Source organism: Ranitomeya variabilis, chromosome 4 (assembly GCF_051348905.1).
Source record: "Ranitomeya variabilis isolate aRanVar5 chromosome 4, aRanVar5.hap1, whole genome shotgun sequence".
In the NCBI taxonomy this organism is placed as follows: Eukaryota; Metazoa; Chordata; class Amphibia; order Anura; family Dendrobatidae; genus Ranitomeya; species Ranitomeya variabilis.
In genome coordinates, this window is record NC_135235.1 from 428,922,311 (window position 1) to 428,941,640 (window position 19,330).

Consider the following 19,330-nt stretch of genomic DNA (forward strand, 5'->3'; position numbering starts at 1 on the left):
GATGCTCATGAGGAGAACATAATTTTACCTCTATACAAGTCACTAGTTCGACCACACTTGGAATACTGTGCACAGTTCTGGTCTCCGGTGTATAAGAAAGACATAGCTGAACTAGAGCGGGTGCAGAGAAGAGCGACCAAGGTTATTAGAGGACTGGGGGGTCTGCAATACCAAGATAGATTATTACACTTGGGGCTATTTAGTTTGGAAAAACGAAGGCTAAGGGGTGATCTTATTTTAATGTATAAATATATGAGGGGACAGTACAAAGACCTTTCTGATGATCTTTTTAATCATAGACTTGAGACAGGGACAAGGGGGCATCCTCTACGTCTGGAGGAAAGAAGGTTTAAGCATAATAACAGACGCGGATTCTTTACTGTAAGAGCAGTGAGACTATGGAACTCTCTGCCGTATGATGTTGTAATGAGTGATTCATTACTTAAATTTGAGGGGACTGGATGCCTTTCTTGAAAAGTATAACGTTACAGGTTATTTATACTAGATTCTTTGATAGGGTGTTTATCCAGGGAACTAGTCTGATTGCCGTATGTGGAGTCGGGAAGGAATTTTTCCCCAATGTGGAGCTTACTCTTTGCCACATGTTTTTTTTTTTTGCCTTCCTCTGGATCAATATGTTAGGGCATGTTAGATTAGGCTATGGGTTGAACTAGATGGACTTAAAATCTTCCTTCAACCTTAATAAATATGTTACTAAGGTGCAGATGTTAATCTATATATAGATGAAAGTGTAGAAAAAAAAGGCACTGACATTCAACAACGGGAAGGCTAATAGTATGGAGGACATAAGGTGACACTAGAGAAACCAACCTGTAGGTAGAAGTGGGAGAGGGACCCCAACGCGCGTTTCGCAGTATGCTTCTTCGGGGGGCGTCTGATTATTGCAGCATGCAAATAGGATGTGGGGAAAAAAGTACAATAGCAGTTAGTGTAGTTTGGGAAGGATAGGGAATTTTGTATGCAAGTATATTAGAAAACAGCTTAGATTACGGCACTAAATAGACGGGTATTAAGAATTAAAATTACTTTGGCCTTCAGTCCACCCCTTTTACGTTCCTATATTTGGTGAGGTTTTGATGTTGTTCTTCTGCACCTATTAGGCTATGTTCCCACGATGAGCTTTTGATGCCTTTTTGATGTTGCAGATTTTCTGCACATATTAAGCTAATTAGGTTACTTGCGTTTTTGAGTGCATTTTTTTATTTTATTGTTTTTGACCCTGTGTTTTTGTGTCTTGTTGGAATGTCATATTTTAAATAAAGCTGCTTTGTTTTTAATACCTCCTGGTATTTGGTTTTGCCAAAACTTTATTGATATTGTCGTGTGTATTATAATCATTTTTTGATGCATTTCCACCTCGGAAATGCACTAAAAATGAACGTGCGTTTTTTACCTCTGGGTTTTCTGTATCTAATGCAAGTCTATAAGACAAATCTGCACATAAAACTGTGTACCCGCAAGAAAAATTGACGATGTGAATTTGAAACATTGCGTTTTCCTTTCACCCATGACATCATACCTGAGAGACAGATCTGCCCAGCAAGCACAGGAAACCTACTGAAATAAAAGGGTGGTGTCTCTCCCTTGCTTCAGTTGGTTTCCTGTCCTTGATGGGAACCTTGTGCTGAAATCGGTGGTTTCACAGAAGATGGATACCTAGTAATGTCCTGATGTCGGAAGAGCAGGCTACATGCATGTAGGCCGGCCTTCAGGATACTGGAAGCGCCGTGTATGGGTCCAGTGGGGGGCTGTGGTGTAAGTGCGGGCGGCACAGATGAAGATGCTGTGCATGTTTTGGTCAACTCCGCTCTCCCTCCTGCTCTCAGCCTCTGTTGTCACGGCTGGGATGTGCTTCCGGGGGCTTGCTCCATTGACGTCACCGGCGCAAGGCATGCTGGGAATGGGCGTGCTTGAGTGACATCAGAGGGGGTACGCCGAAAAGAAGATGGCAGCGACCTACGCAAAACTGGGCATCAGAGGAGGCAGGACCGAGGAGAGCGCGGTGGATTCCCCTTAAAAAAGGGGGAACATCCACAGAACAGTGCTTATGCTTGAGCTCACATCTGTCATGAAGGAACAGAGACAGCAGCAGCCACCACTTCCATCGACAGCTCACCATCAGCGTGGGCATAGTAATGGGGGGCAGCCTTTCAAGTGACAGGAGCTGCAGCTGTCCCAGCCAAAGGAGGGAAGGTCGCAGGGCTCCTTGGTTTCCAGGAGGGATGTCATATGCACCCCTGAATATCCTCCGAATTCGGTACGCTTAAAGTGACAGCGGGTGGTTAGTAATCTTCGTAAATGTCACCATTTTTAATAGGGCCTTGTTCTTTGTTTAAATCACTAGGAACCTAAAAAAGATAGAGCTAAGGAGAGGAATAGAGAGTGTGCCCTATGTAAGATCCTGCTAGCAGTGGACTGGCAGAAGCGTCTCTGTTCAGACTGCGTTCAAAAACAATCAAGGAAGAGACCCCAGACTTTGTTGCAAGCCTTAGGTCTGTTATCAAGGCGAAGGTGGAAGACTCTCTAAAAACCCTTTCCTTAAAAAAAAAAAAAAAAAAAAAAAAAAAAACTAGTAATGTCTCTACCGATTCGGAAGATTCTCCACTATCAGAGTTATAATGTCGTAGTAAATCCTCATCCTCCTTAGACAGACCATGCTTTCCAGTAGAGGACACTGATCGGCTAATTGAGGCTGTTAGGTTGACAATGGGCCTAAAAGAAAAGAAAACATCTAGGTCCCTAGAGGACATGATGTTTGGAGGGTTGGAGGAGAGGAAAAGGCTAACCTTTCCGTTTAATGGTAAAATTCAGGCTCTCCTTAATAAAGAGTGGAAAAAAATGGAAAGGACTGGTGCCTTGCCCTCATCCTCAAAGAGGAACTATCACTTTGAGGAAAAAGAGTCAGAGATATGGGATAAAGACCCGAGTATTGATGGAGCTGTAGCTAAATCATCAAAGAGGTCGGCCCTACCGTTTGAGGATTCCAGGGTGCTCAGGGATCCACTAGGTAAGAAAACAGATGGCTATCTTAAGCACACCTGAGAGGCAGCAGCAGGGGGTCTGAAGCCAGCGATTGCTGGAACCTGTACCCCCTGCTCTCTTATAATTTAGCTGCAACAAATAGAGGAATAGGTCATGGAACAAAACACCAAGGGAGAAGATGCTAGCCAACGTGCCCTTGTTACATGGAGCTGCATTGTTAGGGTATGTGTCCACGTTCAGGATTGCATCAGGATTTGGTCAGTATTTTACATCAGTATTTGTAAGCCAAAACCAGGAGTGGAACAATTAGAGGAAAAGTATAATAGAAACATATGCACCACTTCTGCATTTATCACCCACTCCTGGTTTTGGCTTACACATACTGATGAAAAATCCTGACCAAATTCTGATGCAATCCTGAACGTGGACACATACCCTTACTGGCGGACACTTCCGCAGACTCTGTGAGGCTTATAGCTTCAGGGTATGTGCACACGTCAGGATTTCTTGCAGAAATTTCCTGAAGAAAAACTGAAATTTTCTGCAAGAAATCCGCATTTTTTTTTAGCATTTTGCAAGCGTAATTAGCTTGCAGAATGCTAAAGTTTTCCAAGCGATCTGTAGCATCGCTTGGAAAACTGATTGACAGGTTGGTCACACTTGTCAAACATAGTGTTTGTCAAGTGTGACCAACTTTTTACTATAGATGCTGCCTATGCAGCATCAATAGTAAAAGATAGAATGTTTAAAAATAATAAAAAACAAGGTTATACTCACCTGCAGACAGCTGATCTCCTCAGCGGCGTCCGTTCCTATAGATGCTGTGTGCAGGACCTTCGATGACGTCGCGGCTTGTGATTGGTCGCGTGAGCGGTCACGCGACCAATCACAAGACCGCGACGTCATCGCAGGTCCTTCACACAGACCATCTAAAGGAACGGAAGCGGCAGCATGCCTCCGGGGCCTTCGAAGGTGAGTATATCACTATTTTTTATTTTAATTCTTTTTTTTTTTAACAATTATATGGTGCCCAGTCCGTGGAGGAGAGTCTCCTCTCCTCCACCCTGGGTACCAACCGCATATAATCTGCTTACTTCCCGCATGGTGTGCACAGCCCTGTGCGGGAAGTAAGCAGATCAATGCACTCCTAGGTGTGCGGAATCCCCGCAATTCCGCAAATTTAATGAACATGTTGCTTTTTTTTCCGCTATGCAACATTTGCACAAAAAATGCGGAATACCCTGTAAATAATAGGAGGCATTTGTTAACATTTTTTGGGTTTTTTTTTCACGTTTTTATAGCAAAAAAACGCGAAAAATCCTGAACGTGTGCACATGGCCTGGTCAACCTGAGAGTGGCAAGATTTGTAAAAGCAAAATTCGGCATTGTAGTTCGCCACCACCTACTGGAAGGCGACAAATCAGGACTGCTGAGGCCTGACGGCATTCATCTCACGGACATTGGGCTCGATATATTTTTGTCAGGTCTACAAGACGGAATCGAACAGGCCCTAACGCTGATGGGTGGGGTTCGGAGTCACGTGTAGGTAGTACACATGATCCTCCGTGGCGGAAATGGAGGGAGGGGCGAAGCTTCGTAGCCGCTCATTGGCTGGCCGCCGGTCGGTCACAGACTGGGCCCACGGCTGTTAGCCCGTTGCGAAATGTAATTTGCCCCTCCCTGCTTATGAAATTAATAAACTGTGACCGACTAGTTCAACCCATCTAAGCCTGTTCGCGTTTTCTTTTCGGGATCGGTGGTAGGGGGGAAGGCACTAGTTACGACACACGGGTCTCCGCAGTCTGGCAGGCACGGTACCGCATAGGGAATGTGCCTCTGACTGCGGAGCCCCTTATGGAAGAAGCTAATAGGAAACACCGTGCAGTGCCTATTCCCCCCTCACACTACTCCCCCAGGTGATGAACTAATTGGGACGCCCAGCTGACCAACGGGAAGAGAGAGGATGGGGCGTCCGGTTACACCCACAAGGGTTAAATCCAGGTGCTGGGGTCAGTTCCTTCTTTCTCCCCGGCTGACCCTCTGGAAGCAATTGTCCCCACCCTCCCTCCCCTACATATTTCCTAATGTCTTTTATTATGTTTAAAAATGTCTTAATACTTGAAATTTAAAGTTGACGATAATAATACTGTTATTTTTAAGTCACAGTGGAAATGGAGGGAGGGGCGAAGCTTCGTAGCCGCTCACTGGCTGGCCGCCGGTCGGTCGCAGACTGGGCCCACGGCTGTGAGCCCGTTGCGAAATGTAATTTGCCCCTCCCTGCTTATGAAATTAATAAACTGTGACCGACTAGTTCAACCCATCTAAGCCTGTTCGCGTTGTCTTTTCGGGATCGGTGGTAGGGGGGAAGGCACTAGTTACGACACACGAGTCTCTGCTGTCTGTAAGAAGTGAATGAAATCTTTGGCCTTGTACTATACCTATATTTCTCTGCCGTATCCGTGCATTATGAATTCTGGTATGTGTTAAAGGGGCCCATCGGGACTCTTTCGCCCAGGGCCCATGAAAACCTGGAGCCGGCCCCGCCCACTATAGTTGCCCCCGACCTCCTGGTGTGACTGCAGCCCCTATACCCACTATAGTTGGGCCCTTCAACCTCCAGGTGTGACTGCAGCCCCTGTACTCACTATAGTTGGGCCCCTCAACCTCCATGTGTGACTGCAGCCCCTGTACTCACTATAGTTGTGTCCTCCAACTTCCACGTGTGACTGCGGCCGCTGTACCCACTATAGTTGCCCCCCCACCTCCAGGTGTGACTGCAGCCCCTGTACCCACTATGTTGGGCTCCCCAACCTCCAGGTGTGACTGCAGCCCCTGTGCTCACTATACAGTAGTTGTGCCCCTCACCTCCAGGTGTGACTGCAGCCCCTGTACCCACTATAGATGGGCCCCCCAACCTCCAGGTGTGACTGCAGCCCCTGTACTCACTATAGATATGCCCCCCCAACCTCCAGCTGTGACTGCAGCCCCTGTACCCACTATAGTTGCCCCCCCACCTCCAGGTGTGACTGCAGCCCCTGTACTCACTATAGTTGGGCCCCCCAACCTCCAGGTGTGACTGCAGCCCCTGTACTCACTATAGATGTGCCCCCCAACCTCCAGCTGTGACTGCAGCCCCTGTACCCACTATAGTTGCCCCCCCCCACCTCCAGGTGTGACTGCAGCCCCTGTACCCACTATAGTTGCCCCCCCACCTCCAGGTGTGACTGCAGCCCCTGTACCTACTATAGATGTGCCCCCCCAACCTCCAGGTGTGACTGCAGCCCCTGTACCTACTATAGATGTGCCCCCCCAACCTCCAGCTGTGACTGCAGCCCCTGTACTTACTATAGATGTGCCCCCCAACCTCCAGCTGTGACTGCAGCCCCTGTACCCACTATAGTTGCCCCCCCACCTCCAGGTGTGACTGCAGCCCCTGTACCCACTATAGTTGCCCCCCCAACCTCCAGGTGTGACTGCAGCCCCTGTACCCACTATAGTTGCCCCCCCCCCACCTCCAGGTGTGACTGCAGCCCCTGTACCCACTATAGTTGCCCCCCCCCCCCCAGGTGTGGCTGCAGCCCCTGTACCCACTATAGTTGCCCCCCCCCCACCTCCAGGTGTGACTGCAGCCCCTGTACCCACTATGTTGGGCTCCCCAACCTCCAGGTGTGACTGCAGCCCCTGTGCTCACTATACAGTAGTTGTGCCCCTCACCTCCAGGTGTGACTGCAGCCCCTGTACCCACTATAGATGGGCCCCCCAACCTCCAGGTGTGACTGCAGCCCCTGTACTCACTATAGATATGCCCCCCAACCTCCAGCTGTGACTGCAGCCCCTGTACCCACTATAGTTGCCCCCCCCCCACCTCCAGGTGTGACTGCAGCCCCTGTGCTCACTATACAGTAGTTGTGCCCCTCACCTCCAGGTGTGACTGCAGCCCCTGTACCCACTATAGATGGGCCCCCCAACCTCCAGGTGTGACTGCAGCCCCTGTACTCACTATAGATATGCCCCCCAACCTCCAGCTGTGACTGCAGCCCCTGTACCCACTATAGTTGCCCCCCCCCCACCTCCAGGTGTGACTGCAGCCCCTGTACCCACTATAGTTGCCCCCCCCCCACCTCCAGGTGTGACTGCAGCCCCTGTACCCACTATAGTTGCCCCCCCCCCCCCACCTCCAGGTGTGACTGCAGCCCCTGTACCCACTATAGATGGGCCCCCCAACCTCCAGGTGTGACTGCAGCCCCTGTACTCACTATAGATATGCCCCCCAACCTCCAGCTGTGACTGCAGCCCCTGTACCCACTATAGTTGCCCCCCCCCCACCTCCAGGTGTGACTGCAGCCCCTGTACCCACTATAGTTGCCCCCCCCCCCACCTCCAGGTGTGACTGCAGCCCCTGTACCCACTATAGTTGCCCCCCCCCCCCCACCTCCAGGTGTGACTGCAGCCCCTGTACCCACTATAGATGGGCCCCCCAACCTCCAGGTGTGACTGCAGCCCCTGTACTCACTATAGATATGCCCCCCAACCTCCAGCTGTGACTGCAGCCCCTGTACCCACTATAGTTGCCCCCCCCCCACCTCCAGGTGTGACTGCAGCCCCTGTACCCACTATAGTTGCCCCCCCCCCCACCTCCAGGTGTGACTGCAGCCCCTGTACCCACTATAGTTGCCCCCCCCCCCCCACCTCCAGGTGTGACTGCAGCCCCTGTACCCACTATAGTTGCCCCCCCCCCCCCCCACCTCCAGGTGTGACTGCAGCCCCTGTACCCACTATAGATGGGCCCCCCAACCTCCAGGTGTGACTGCAGCCCCTGTACTCACTATAGATATGCCCCCCAACCTCCAGCTGTGACTGCAGCCCCTGTACCCACTATAGTTGCCCCCCCCCCACCTCCAGGTGTGACTGCAGCCCCTGTACCCACTATAGTTGCCCCCCCCCCCACCTCCAGGTGTGACTGCAGCCCCTGTACCCACTATAGTTGCCCCCCCCCCCCCCACCTCCAGGTGTGACTGCAGCCCCTGTACCCACTATAGATGTGCCTCTAGCACAGAAGAAGAAAGCGAGGAGTGTCAGTAACGTGACATTAGGCATTTAAGAAGTGCCAGGTCCGCCAGTAGAGCGCAGTGCTGCCCCACACCCGGCGTTACCCAGGGGCAGGCGGGGAGGAGCTCCGGCCCTTCCTCACTTTCTGCAGAGTTGACATTTTTTTTTCGATGTTTGGTTAATAAACATCCGCGGTGCGTCCCTGGAGCCCGCCGCCTCCCATCCTCAGTGCCCGCCGCCTCCCGTCCTCAGTGCCCGCCGCCTCCCGTCCTCAGTGCCCGCCGCCTCCCGTCCTCAGTGCCCGCCGCCTCCCGTCCTCAGTGCCCGCCGCCTCCGGTCCTCAGTGCCCGCCGCCTCCGGTCCTCAGTGCCCGCCGCCTCCGGTCCTCAGTGCCCGCCTCCGGTCCTCAGTGCCCGCCGCCTCCGGTCCTCAGTGCCCGCCTCCGGTCCTCAGTGACCCCCGCCTCCGGTCCTCAGTGCCCGCCTCCGGTCCTCAGTGACCCCCGCCTCCGGTCCTCAGTGACCCCCGCCTCCGGTCCTTAGTGCCCCCCGCCTCCGGTCCTCAGTGCCCGCCGCCTCCTCATTCCCACCAGTATGGACATCAGCTTCACAGGACACCGAGCCCTGGTCACCGGCGCGGGAAAGGGTGAGTACAGGGGCTGAATGCGCTGACATTGCCGTCACTGCAGAGAATGACTGCGGTTTCTCCCTGCAGGGATCGGACGGGCCACAGTGAAAGCGCTGAGGGCTGCAGGAGCAGAAGTGATCGCCCTGAGCAGGAGCTTGGAAGACCTGGAGAGCCTGACCAGTGAGGTAATCACTGTATTATACTGCCCTCTACAGGTTTTGGGAGGTAATCATTGTAATATACTGCCCTCTATAGAGCCTGGGAGGTAATCACTATATTATACTGCCCTCTAGAGGGCCTGAGAGGTAATCACTATATTATACTGCCCTCTAGAGGGCCTGAGAGGTAATCACTATATTATACTGCCCTCTAGATGGCCTGAGAGGTAATCACTATATTATACTGCCCTCTAGAGGGCCAGGGAGGTAATCACTATATTATACTGCCCTCTAGATGGCCTGAGAGGTAATCACTATATTATACTGCCCACTAGAGGGCCAGGGAGGTAATCACTATATTATACTGCCCTCTAGAGGGCCTGAGAGGTAATCACTATATTATACTGCCCTCTAGATGGCCTGAGAGGTAATCACTATATTATACTGCCCTCTAGAGGGCCAGGGAGGTAATCACTATATTATACTGCCCTCTAGATGGCCTGAGAGGTAATCACTATATTATACTGCCCACTAGAGGGCCAGGGAGGTAATCACTATATTATACTGCCCTCTAGAGGGCCTGAGAGGTAATCACTATATTATACTGCCCTCTAGATGGCCTGAGAGGTAATCACTATATTATACTGCCCTCTAGAGGGCCAGGGAGGTAATCACTATATTATACTGCCCTCTAGATGGCCTGAGAGGTAATCACTATATTATACTGCCCACTAGAGGGCCAGGGAGGTAATCACTATATTATACTGCCCTCTAGAGGGCCTGAGAGGTAATCACTATATTATACTGCCCTCTAGATGGCCAGGGAGGTAATCACTGTATTATACTGCCCTCTAGAGGGCCAGGGAGGTAATCACTATATTATACTGCCCTCTAGAGGGCCAGGGAGGTAATCACTGTATTATACTGCCCTCTAGATGGCCTGAGAGGTAATCACTATATTATACTGCCCTCTAGAGGGCCAGGGAGGTAATCACTATATTATACTGCCCTCTAGATGGCCAGGGAGGTAATCACTATATTATACTGCCCTCTAGAGGGCCAGAGCGGTAATCTCTATATTATACTGCCCTCTAGAGGGCCAGGGAGGTAATCACTATATTATACTGCCCTCTAGATGGCCAGGGAGGTAATCTCTATATTATACTGCCCTCTAGAGGGCCAGAGAGGTAATCACTATATTATACTGCCCTCTAGATGGCCAGGGAGGTAATCTCTATATTATACTGCCCTCTAGATGGCCAGGGAGGTAATCACTATATTATACTGCCCTCTAGAGGGCCAGAGCGGTAATCTCTATATTATACTGCCCTCTAGAGGGCCAGGGAGGTAATCACTATATTATACTGCCCTCTAGATGGCCAGGGAGGTAATCACTATATTATACTGCCCTCTAGATGGCCAGGGAGGTAATCTCTATATTATACTGCCCTCTAGATGGCCAGGGAGGTAATCACTATATTATACTGCCCTCTAGATGGCCAGGGAGGTAATCACTGTATTATATTGCCATCTAGAGGACCTGGACAGAAATCTCTATAGGCCCGCGGCCAAATCTGGTGAACAGTGTAATTGTATTTGACCTGTGAGAAAATACCAAAGAAATAGGAGTTCTTCCTTGTACATAGCTCGTTAGGCTGCAGTCACATTGGTGTATAACATCGGATGCGATATGCTAATGACCCTCGGCTCCTGCTCTGCTGCGAGTGTGAGCCAAGTGTCATGCGTCTGTGAGCTGAGCCTCTTGTAAGAAAGAATCACAGCACAAGTGCAGGGGAGACGGAGACAGTAATTTCTCCATCTCCTCCATTGCCTGCCCCGTCGTATCTCAGACTGCACTGGGACGACATCAGAGTGCAGTTCCATGTTTTGTAGACTTGTATGGGTGCGTGTGATCTGAGTCTCTCTGACAATCGCAGCATGCTGCCGAAGCGACATGAGAAAATAATGGCGTATGTGAGCAGCCCTGGGCCGAGTGCTGTAGGAGGTTTTATCGCATAGTGCTCGGCCGTCTTATACGGCAGTGTGACTCCGGCCTTAGTGTATTTTGCACTCCCGTATGTAATTTAGTCCATCGTTACACATTTGATGAGGGGACACAACTGAATTCTCACCTACATGTTTTTAACAAACAGCACACTCGTGCAACACAGATGTCCGTTCACTTCACGCACCCTTCATTGACAACGGACCAAACTCGGGCAAGTCTCTGCTTTTCGTTTTGAGGGCAATCTGCCAAAAACCATGTCCATAGGGTATAATGTGCACGTGCATCATCGGCTCTGATGCCATCCATTTGAGTAGGTTACAGGACTGCTCCATCTACTGCTAGTGGCCGCGGCCAGGTACTGCACATTCGAGATGAGCACAAGCTGCTCTAGGAATCAGGACCTTTATCTATAGGTGTTTTTCTCATAGTGCCCAGGAGTGGAGACCGTGTGCGTGGACCTGGGTGACTGGTCAGCGACAGAGGCTGCCCTGAGTAATCTACAAGCGGTGGACCTGCTGGTGAATAATGCGGGGGTTGCTTTGCTGCAGCCCTTTCTGGAAGTTACCCCAGAAGCTATTGACAGGTATTTGGGGTACTCTGTATATCCCCACTTATAAACAATGATGGTGGCGACGGCTCTCATGACTATGTTGCTCAGCATGACTCCATGTGGATTTATCTCACGTCTACTCTCTTATTTTCTAGGAGCTTTGACGTGAATGTGAGAGCTGCCATCTTGGTATCACAGGTGAGGCGTGGAATCAGTGTTGCACAGTAGAGAGCAGATCACTTCTCTATCCTAAATGCCCCCTCTATGTCCCACCAGACTGTTGCCCGTCAGATGATTAAGCGTGGCATGGGGGGCGCTATTGTCAATGTGTCTAGTCAAGCATCACAAGTGGCCTTACAGAACCACTCCATCTATTGTAAGTATAGCACCGCCCTCTAGGTATAGAAGGGCATTACATGCTCCTGTAACGGATAAACCGTGTAATACTCTTACTGCTGAAATCCTGTCCCCGATCGCCAGCCCCATGTACCGAGTAGTCACCATTGACGGCTAAAGGAACGGCTAATAGGAGCCATTATGTAGGTAGATAAAAAAAAAAAACAGAATTCGAGACGCTCGACACTATCACAATCTGAAGGGTGCAATTAAAAACTCACAGACTGCCTGCTCCCAGTCTGTTATTGTCTGCAGCGCTCACCTCATGTCAACAGCGCTGCAGCCAATAACTGAGCTCAGCAGCTCTGCCCAAGTTGATGGCACAAGCCGCCCAGATCTGTTGACCTCACTGATTGGCTGCAGTGCTGTCGACACAACGTGAGCACTGCAGAAAATAACAGACCCAGGAGCAGCGGCAGAGGACAGGGGTTTTCCGAAACATCAGAGCCCCTTCGATGATTCCCTATTTCTTAGAAGTGATAAATCTGCACCCACTCTTTAAGCCCTCTTGGCCAATTAGAAGCACTGAGATGGTTCATGTATATACATTTCTGTGGCTCAAACATGTCCGAAGCAGGGGCATCCTCATACCAGTCATAGGAGCATGGCCCTTGAGCACTACAAAGATTACAATAAGGCATTTATTGGCTCATCTCTACCTGGGGATCCTGTAGACGTCTTTACTTAAACCTGGCAGTCCTTTTAAGTCATGTTCCTTTAATATTTATAGACGTTACTCTCCATAAAATGTGATGGTATATCACCAGAAATGTCATCAATTTCTAACCTGTGAGGGTCTCACTGTCCAGCTGCCACAGAATAATCTAGATGCAGCAATATCATAGACTTTCAATTGGAAATTAAGCTTTGGGAAATAACGTTTCGCGTTGTGAGTCCTCAGGTGCCACTAAAGGAGCTCTGGACATGTTAACTAAGGTGATGGCTCTTGAACTGGGACCAAAAAAGGTGAATATTAATTTTTAGTACTGAACTAATGTGACGGAGGACACATGACTTATGCATATTATTGTTATATCCCTCCAGACCTTTGCATGATTACAAGGGATCTCAGGTTTCCATAGGAGATTCAGTATTGTCACCCACGATGGATGTTATTCAACCACTGACTGCTTAAAGTGGGCACAAAAAAAAAAAACATGAAAAATTATGATCTGGCTTTCCTTGGAATGAAAAAAATTCCCCTGTCACTATTATTTTCTGGCTTGCCCCCCCTCTGTGTCTCTAGACTACATTTCCCAGGAGACAGTGCACGTTGGCTTCTCTGCCAGAGCTGTATCCACCTCACAGCTCACACACACTCGCCCTCTGTGGCCGCTCCACTTTAAAATCACCATCCTGAGACTACTATACAGTCTCAAGACGGATAAGTCACTGTCTACACAGTTATTCTGTCATCGTGCTTCCCCTAGTTGGTGCTATCCTGAGACAGTGCTGTAGGCAGTAATGTTCCTTGATACTGGCTCCACACATGCTCAGTGTGCTGTAGGGGAGCATTGAGTCAGATCATGTAGATTATATTATAATACAATCCATACCTCTGGAAGACCCAGCACCATCCAATCTCTATACACCAGTTAATAAGTTTACTAATCTTCTCTGGATAGGTTGTCAACGACTGTTCCTGTACAAAGAGCCGGCGGCCTCCTGTCAATGATGGGAGCCAGTAGCCCAGTGAAATCCACTTATAGTCTCTGAATGGCTCTCACTGGGGATAAAATGAAGGCAGTCAGTCACCAAAACCCCCCGGGTGTGGAAGGTTTTGGTTGTGGTGATCTTAAATATGTATTCACCTGTGGTTAGCTCAATAGGGATCTGTTTGAGATCCAGAAGAGCCAGCTCTGTTTGGTAACTAGAGTCATGTGATCCCGATAACCAAAAAGAGCCGAACTACCCAGCACTAGTCTTAGGGACCTGAAAAGCCTCCCTGACTTCTGCTCCTCCTGCCTGTACACATCCCCATCTTGCTGTGATTTACAGTCCCTCACCTTGCTGTGGTTTACAGGCAGCGCTCCCCCATGGCTGAGCCCTACCTTCTGCATGCATGGCTGTTCTTTACGGACAGGTTAGGTTCCATTCAAAGAAAAGACTGGACATTTTTGTACTCTGCGACTGCTAGAGGTCACATTACCACATGTAATGGCTGAGGAACGGAATGTTATCGGCAAGTAAATTAGAAAGATTCTTCATGTCACATAGGCATTGCTGGTTTAATAATCTGCCTGGAAATCCTCTGTGCCAAACACAGGAAATGCAAAATGTATTTATTGTGGCGCCTGACACTTTGTAGTGAATAATAAAATAGGAAACTTCAGATTTCTATCCCTTTAACCCAGAGGTCCCCAACGTTTCTGACCTTGAGAGCCACATTCAGCTCTGACAGAGGGTCGTGAGCCACATCCAGCCTTGATAGAGGGTCGCGAGCCACATTTCAGCTCCCACCCCCCTCACAGTAGTGGCAACTAAAGCCCCCATTACAGGCATAAAGGTAACCAAAGCTTTTCCACAAAAATCAACCACCCCAAAGCAGTATACAAAGATCCAGTCCAGGGGTTCCTACAATACCCCCCATTCAGTATTCTCCTATAAAGTACTCCCAAGACACTGCCACATCCGACTTCAAACACCTCCTCTGACAGGTGGTGTCATCTTGTCTCCAGCGTACCATACTTAAATCATCTCAAAACCCCTAAGACCAGTTCATGTGCATCCAAATCTGCTCTTTTGTGCAGGGCTGCTCACAAAATTCTCAATTTTCAGATGTGCTCCTCATACCTGTTTGCTATAACTGGAGCTAATGCACCAAGCTGACAGACAGCCGCGAGCCACAATTCATGGGACCGCGAGCCACATGTGGCTCCCGAGCTACAGGTTGGGAACCCCTGCTTTAACCACTGTAAGATTGCACTTACTGAGTGTATTGGGGGACACTCGCTTGGAACGGGATTCAAGCACTTAGGCACAGGTTTTCTACTTAAACAGTCCACACGGTTTATTATGGCATCATAAACCTGATTATGCACAGTTCATCATATACACTTCATAGAACACAATAAGCACCAACCGGTGACATTAAGTTGCAGCTTTCTCTTTAGACACTTCATATTCGGCTTTATCTCACGGACACTAAACATGCTGGACCTCTCACTTCGTCCAGTTACCATGGGTGTCCGTACGCCGAACAGTTCATCAATGTCCCTAGTCATATAGCACACCGCACGGCACCCCATACACTGGGTTACCTTCTAGGAGCTGTCACTACTCTCTCTCTCTCTCTCTCTCTCTCTCTCTCTCTCTCTCTCTCGGAAGCTGCCGAACTGGGATCACCGTCCTGGGCAATGCCTTGCTCACCAGGCCACCTGACAGTCCATATCCTCAGGCGGGCTGTAGCATCCCCAAACGCAGTGCCATCACGGACTCTGTACACACGTCCTCTCTGTGTGCTATTCAGGACGTCCATCCCCATCTGGGATCGTCCAACACTCAGGTCTAAGGCCTCCCCCATGTGCTTTTCGGGGATCTAGTCCTACTCCCAGGACCTCCCAACACAGAGGCCCTCAGGACCTGGCACACAGACCACTCAGGTCCATCCATCTTTCTTCCATGTGACCACATGGTCACATTATATACTTGTAGCCACTCCCATAGGTGGGAAGTGTGTGTGGCTAGTTCAACCATTACAACTACAGATATGCCTCCATGCATATCCTGAGGAGCACATACAGCGCCCCCTAGCTGTGACAGGGGTCACTGCATCACACCACTTAAAGGGCCACTGTCACCCCCCTCCAGCCGTTATAAACTAAAAGAGCCACCTTGTGCAGCAGTAATGCTGCAGTCTAACAAGGTGGCTCTTTTAATTTTTGATTCATTTATTACCTCAATAAAGCGTTTTAAAAATTGGCCACACATACCAGATATTGTACCAGGAGGCGGTCCGAAGCGTCCTGTATGAATCCCCCAACTGCCGTCACTCTTCTCTTCAGGGCCGATGGTACCCGCCCCCTTCGCGTTGTTGCTTCTTAAATCCGGCGCCTGCGCTGTGCGTGCCTGCCTAGGGCCTGCGCAGTGTTCTTTGTCAGTCACATCTCAGATGCCGGGTGCCTGACTGCGCCTGTGCGGGCAGTGCGGCCACCCTGTTGCTGAATCCCCGCCCCGCACTGTGTTATTCATTATGCACAGTGCGGGGCTGGGGTTCCTGGGCATGCGCACTGCGCTGTTCAGGCGCTCCCCCATCTCGGACGCTCTCCCATCTCTGACGCTCCCCTGCCTTCCCAGGAACCCCAGCCCCGCACTGTGCATAATGAATAACACAGTGCGGGGCGGGGATTCAGTAACAGGGCGCAGTCAGGCACCCGGCATCTGAGATGTGACTGACAAAGAACACTGCGCAGGCCCCAGGCAGGCACGCACAGCGCAGGCGCCGGATTTAAGAAGAAACAACGCGAAGGGGGCGGCAACCATCGCCCCTGAGGAGAAGAGTGACGGCAGTTGGAAGATTGATAGAGGACGATTCGGACCGCCTCCAGGTACAATATCTGGTATGTGTGGCCAATTTTTAAAACGCTTTATTGAGGTAATAAATGAATCAAAAACTAAAAGAGCCACCTTGTTAGACTGCAGCATTACTGCTGCACAAGGTGGCTCTTTTAGTTTATAACGGCTGGGGGGGGGGGGGGGTGACAGTGGCCCTTTAAAGGGACTCCCGTCAGCACAGAATTACTGTTCAGACCAAGTACTGGTGCTCAGGGCATCATGGCAGGGCCAATCATTTATATGCACCTTCCCGCCTGCTCATTTTCCATCTATTTCCACCTTTCCCTGGCCCTGTGAAGCCAGAGCAGTAAATCAAAGAAGAGGGGGTGGGGTGGAGCTGGTAGATTACCTAGCAAAAAATTGCTGTCAGATTCCAACATCGTATAGTGATAGAAAGCTGCTTGTCAGTGCTGGGGGAGAAGTTGGACTACCCTGCATATGCCAAGTAGTCCTGTAATGGTAATCTTTTGTTGATAAAATGCTGATTGTATTGGAAGTACGGCAAGTGACACATCACTGAAATCAGTGTTTCTGCCCCTACATCATGCTGCTCTCAGATTACATAGCAAATCCTGCTGACAGATTACCTTTAAATGTTTCACCATGATGCACTGGGCGCCTGTACTTGGTATGAACATTCACTCTGTGCTGTTAGACTCTTTTTAAAAGTACGGTAACGTGACAGCTCCAATAACACTATTAACCTACCGGTATGGGGTTAATCTCCAGGTTAATAGTGTTATGAAGGTGTTTTCAGAAAATCCATCCATTTTCTCATCTCACCCTCCACAGGTCCAACACAGTATTTCTGCCACTGCTCCTGATGTATATTATTATTTACGGTACTCACATCCAGCGCTGCCGCCAATCAGCGAGCTGAGCGGCTTGTGCCATCGGCAAGGGCAGAGCTGCTGCACTCACTGATTGGCCGCAGCATTGCAGACAATAACAGACACCAGGAGAAGCAGCAAAGACTCAACTTGGGCAGGGTGAGGGAAGCAGAGTTTGTCCTTGTCAAACAATTTGCAACATTTCTTGTTTTGCAGATCCGGGTAAACTGTGTGAACCCCACCGTAGTAATGACTGACATGGGACGCGCTAACTGGAGTGACCCTCAGAAAGCTGCTCCAATGCTGAATCGGATCCCATTAGGTCGCTTTGCTGGTAATGAGGAATCAGATTCTAAAAATTCTACAGAGACCTTGTAAATGAGAGCATAACATATATGGACTTCTTAGCTTACCATTAGTAGGATATGTATAAGAGCATTTGTGACACATTTTCTTTAAAGGGGTTTTATAGATCTTTTTGCTGATGGCTTTGTAAGGAGAAGGACATATTACCCACGTTCCCCTTGAAGACACGCGTATTGTTGTAATGTGTATTGTGACGTGTGGTTAGAGATAGTATGATGTTCTGCCCAACAGTAAAGACAGTTAGATAGTTAATGTTTGGGACTAGCCCAGAGTGTGAGGGGCTAAAGTACAGGGACAAAGACAGTTTCCTGTTAGGAAGAGACAGAGGACCTATAAAAGCAACCTGGGCTTCCATAACACCTCAGCAGTATCACAGGCTGACCACCTCCATGCCACGCCGCACTGATGCAGTAATTGATGCAAAAGGAGCCCCGACCAAGTATTGAATGCATTTACTCAACATACATTTCAGTAGTCCAACATTTCAGCTTTTCAAACTTGTGTTATAAAGTATTCTAATTTACTGAGATGACTTTAGTGTTTTCATTGGCTGCAAGCCATAATCATCAACATTAGCAGAAATAAACACTTGAAATAGATCACTCTGTTTGTAATGACTCTATATAATATGAGTTTCACTTTTTGTATTGAAGAACTGAAATAAATTAACGTTAACATTTTGATGATATTCTAATTTAGTGAGAAGCACTTGTAGGTCCTCCGGATTGGTGGGAACTTCCACCTGTATGTGCAGCTTATCTTCTGTTCTTTGCTGTCTTTCAGAGGTGGATGAGGTGGTTCACAGCATTCTCTTCCTGCTCAGTGATAAAAGCACCATGATCACCGGCTCCTGCCTTCCCGTGGATGGGGGATACCTGGTAACTTGACCGACAGAAAACTGAATCCTCAGGATGGCAGACACCCTGCAAAACAAACCTGGAAGCTTGCGGCTAGAAGTTAGGCAGCTCTTATTACTGGATACACTTGTTTGTTCCTTAGGCTTTCCTGGCAGGAGAAAATGTGATTATAGCTAGGACGCGTCGGTATAATGAAAACATATATCTGGAGCATCAGCGAGTGGATCACTGACTGCCTTACAAGCTAATCAATAAACCATTACTGGAAACACACTGGGTCTGGATAATTGTGTATATTTCCACGGGCTGAGGGAGGAATAGTGATGAAAGTGAAGAGCCCTGGACCAACATGATTAGATTTACAGTGGTGCTCAAAAGTTTACATACCCCAGCAGAATTTTTGCTTTCTTAGTCTTTTTTCTGTGAATATGAATGATAACACCAAAACGTTTTCTCCACTCATGGTTAGTGGTTGGGTGAAGCCATTTATTGTCAAACTACTGTGTTTTCTCTTTTTAAATCATAATGACAACTCAAAACATCCAAATGACCCTGATTAAAAGTACACCACATACCCTGGTGATTTTGGCCTGATAACATGCACAGAAGTTAACACAAACTGGCTTGAATGGCTACTAAAGGTAACATCCTCACCTGTGACCTGTTTGTTTGTAATCAGTGTGTGTGCATAAGAGCTGAGTGAGTTTCTGGGATCCAGACAGACTCCTGCATCTTTCATCCAGCCACTGACGTTTCTGGATTGTGAGTCATGGAGAAAGCAAAAGAATTGTCAATGGATCTACGGGAAAAGGTAGTTGAATTGTGTAAAACAGAAAAGGGATACAAAAAGATATCCAAGGAATTGGTAATGCCTGTCAGCAGCGTTCAAACTGTGATTAACAAATGGAAAATCAGGGGCTCTGTAAAAACAA

At 49.0% G+C, this 19,330-nt stretch overlaps 1 protein-coding gene across 1 annotated transcript; it reads left to right on the plus strand.

Annotated features, from left to right (window-relative positions):
• The first annotated feature begins 8,518 nt into the window (after positions 1 to 8,518).
• DCXR (dicarbonyl and L-xylulose reductase) lies at positions 8,519 to 18,671 on the plus strand. The gene is made up of 8 exons (XM_077251394.1): positions 8,519 to 8,697; positions 8,767 to 8,864; positions 11,274 to 11,428; positions 11,551 to 11,593; positions 11,672 to 11,771; positions 12,693 to 12,757; positions 17,392 to 17,509; positions 18,325 to 18,671. The coding sequence occupies exons 1-8, from the start codon at positions 8,646 to 8,648 to the stop codon at positions 18,426 to 18,428; spliced, it is 735 nt and encodes a 244-aa protein (XP_077107509.1). The 5' UTR covers positions 8,519 to 8,645; the 3' UTR covers positions 18,429 to 18,671.
• Positions 18,672 to 19,330: the final 659 nt, after the last annotated feature.

Excerpts from the sequence above, each read along its gene's own strand:
- DCXR (XM_077251394.1), top strand. The coding sequence starts at position 8,646 with ATGGACATCAGCTTCACAGGACACCGAGCCCTGGTCACCGGCGCGGGA. Across the intron at positions 8,698-8,766 it reads GGTCACCGGCGCGGGAAAGG|GGATCGGACGGGCCACAGTG; the intron begins GTGAGTACAGGG and ends TTCTCCCTGCAG. Across the intron at positions 17,510-18,324 it reads CCCATTAGGTCGCTTTGCTG|AGGTGGATGAGGTGGTTCAC; the intron begins GTAATGAGGAAT and ends GCTGTCTTTCAG.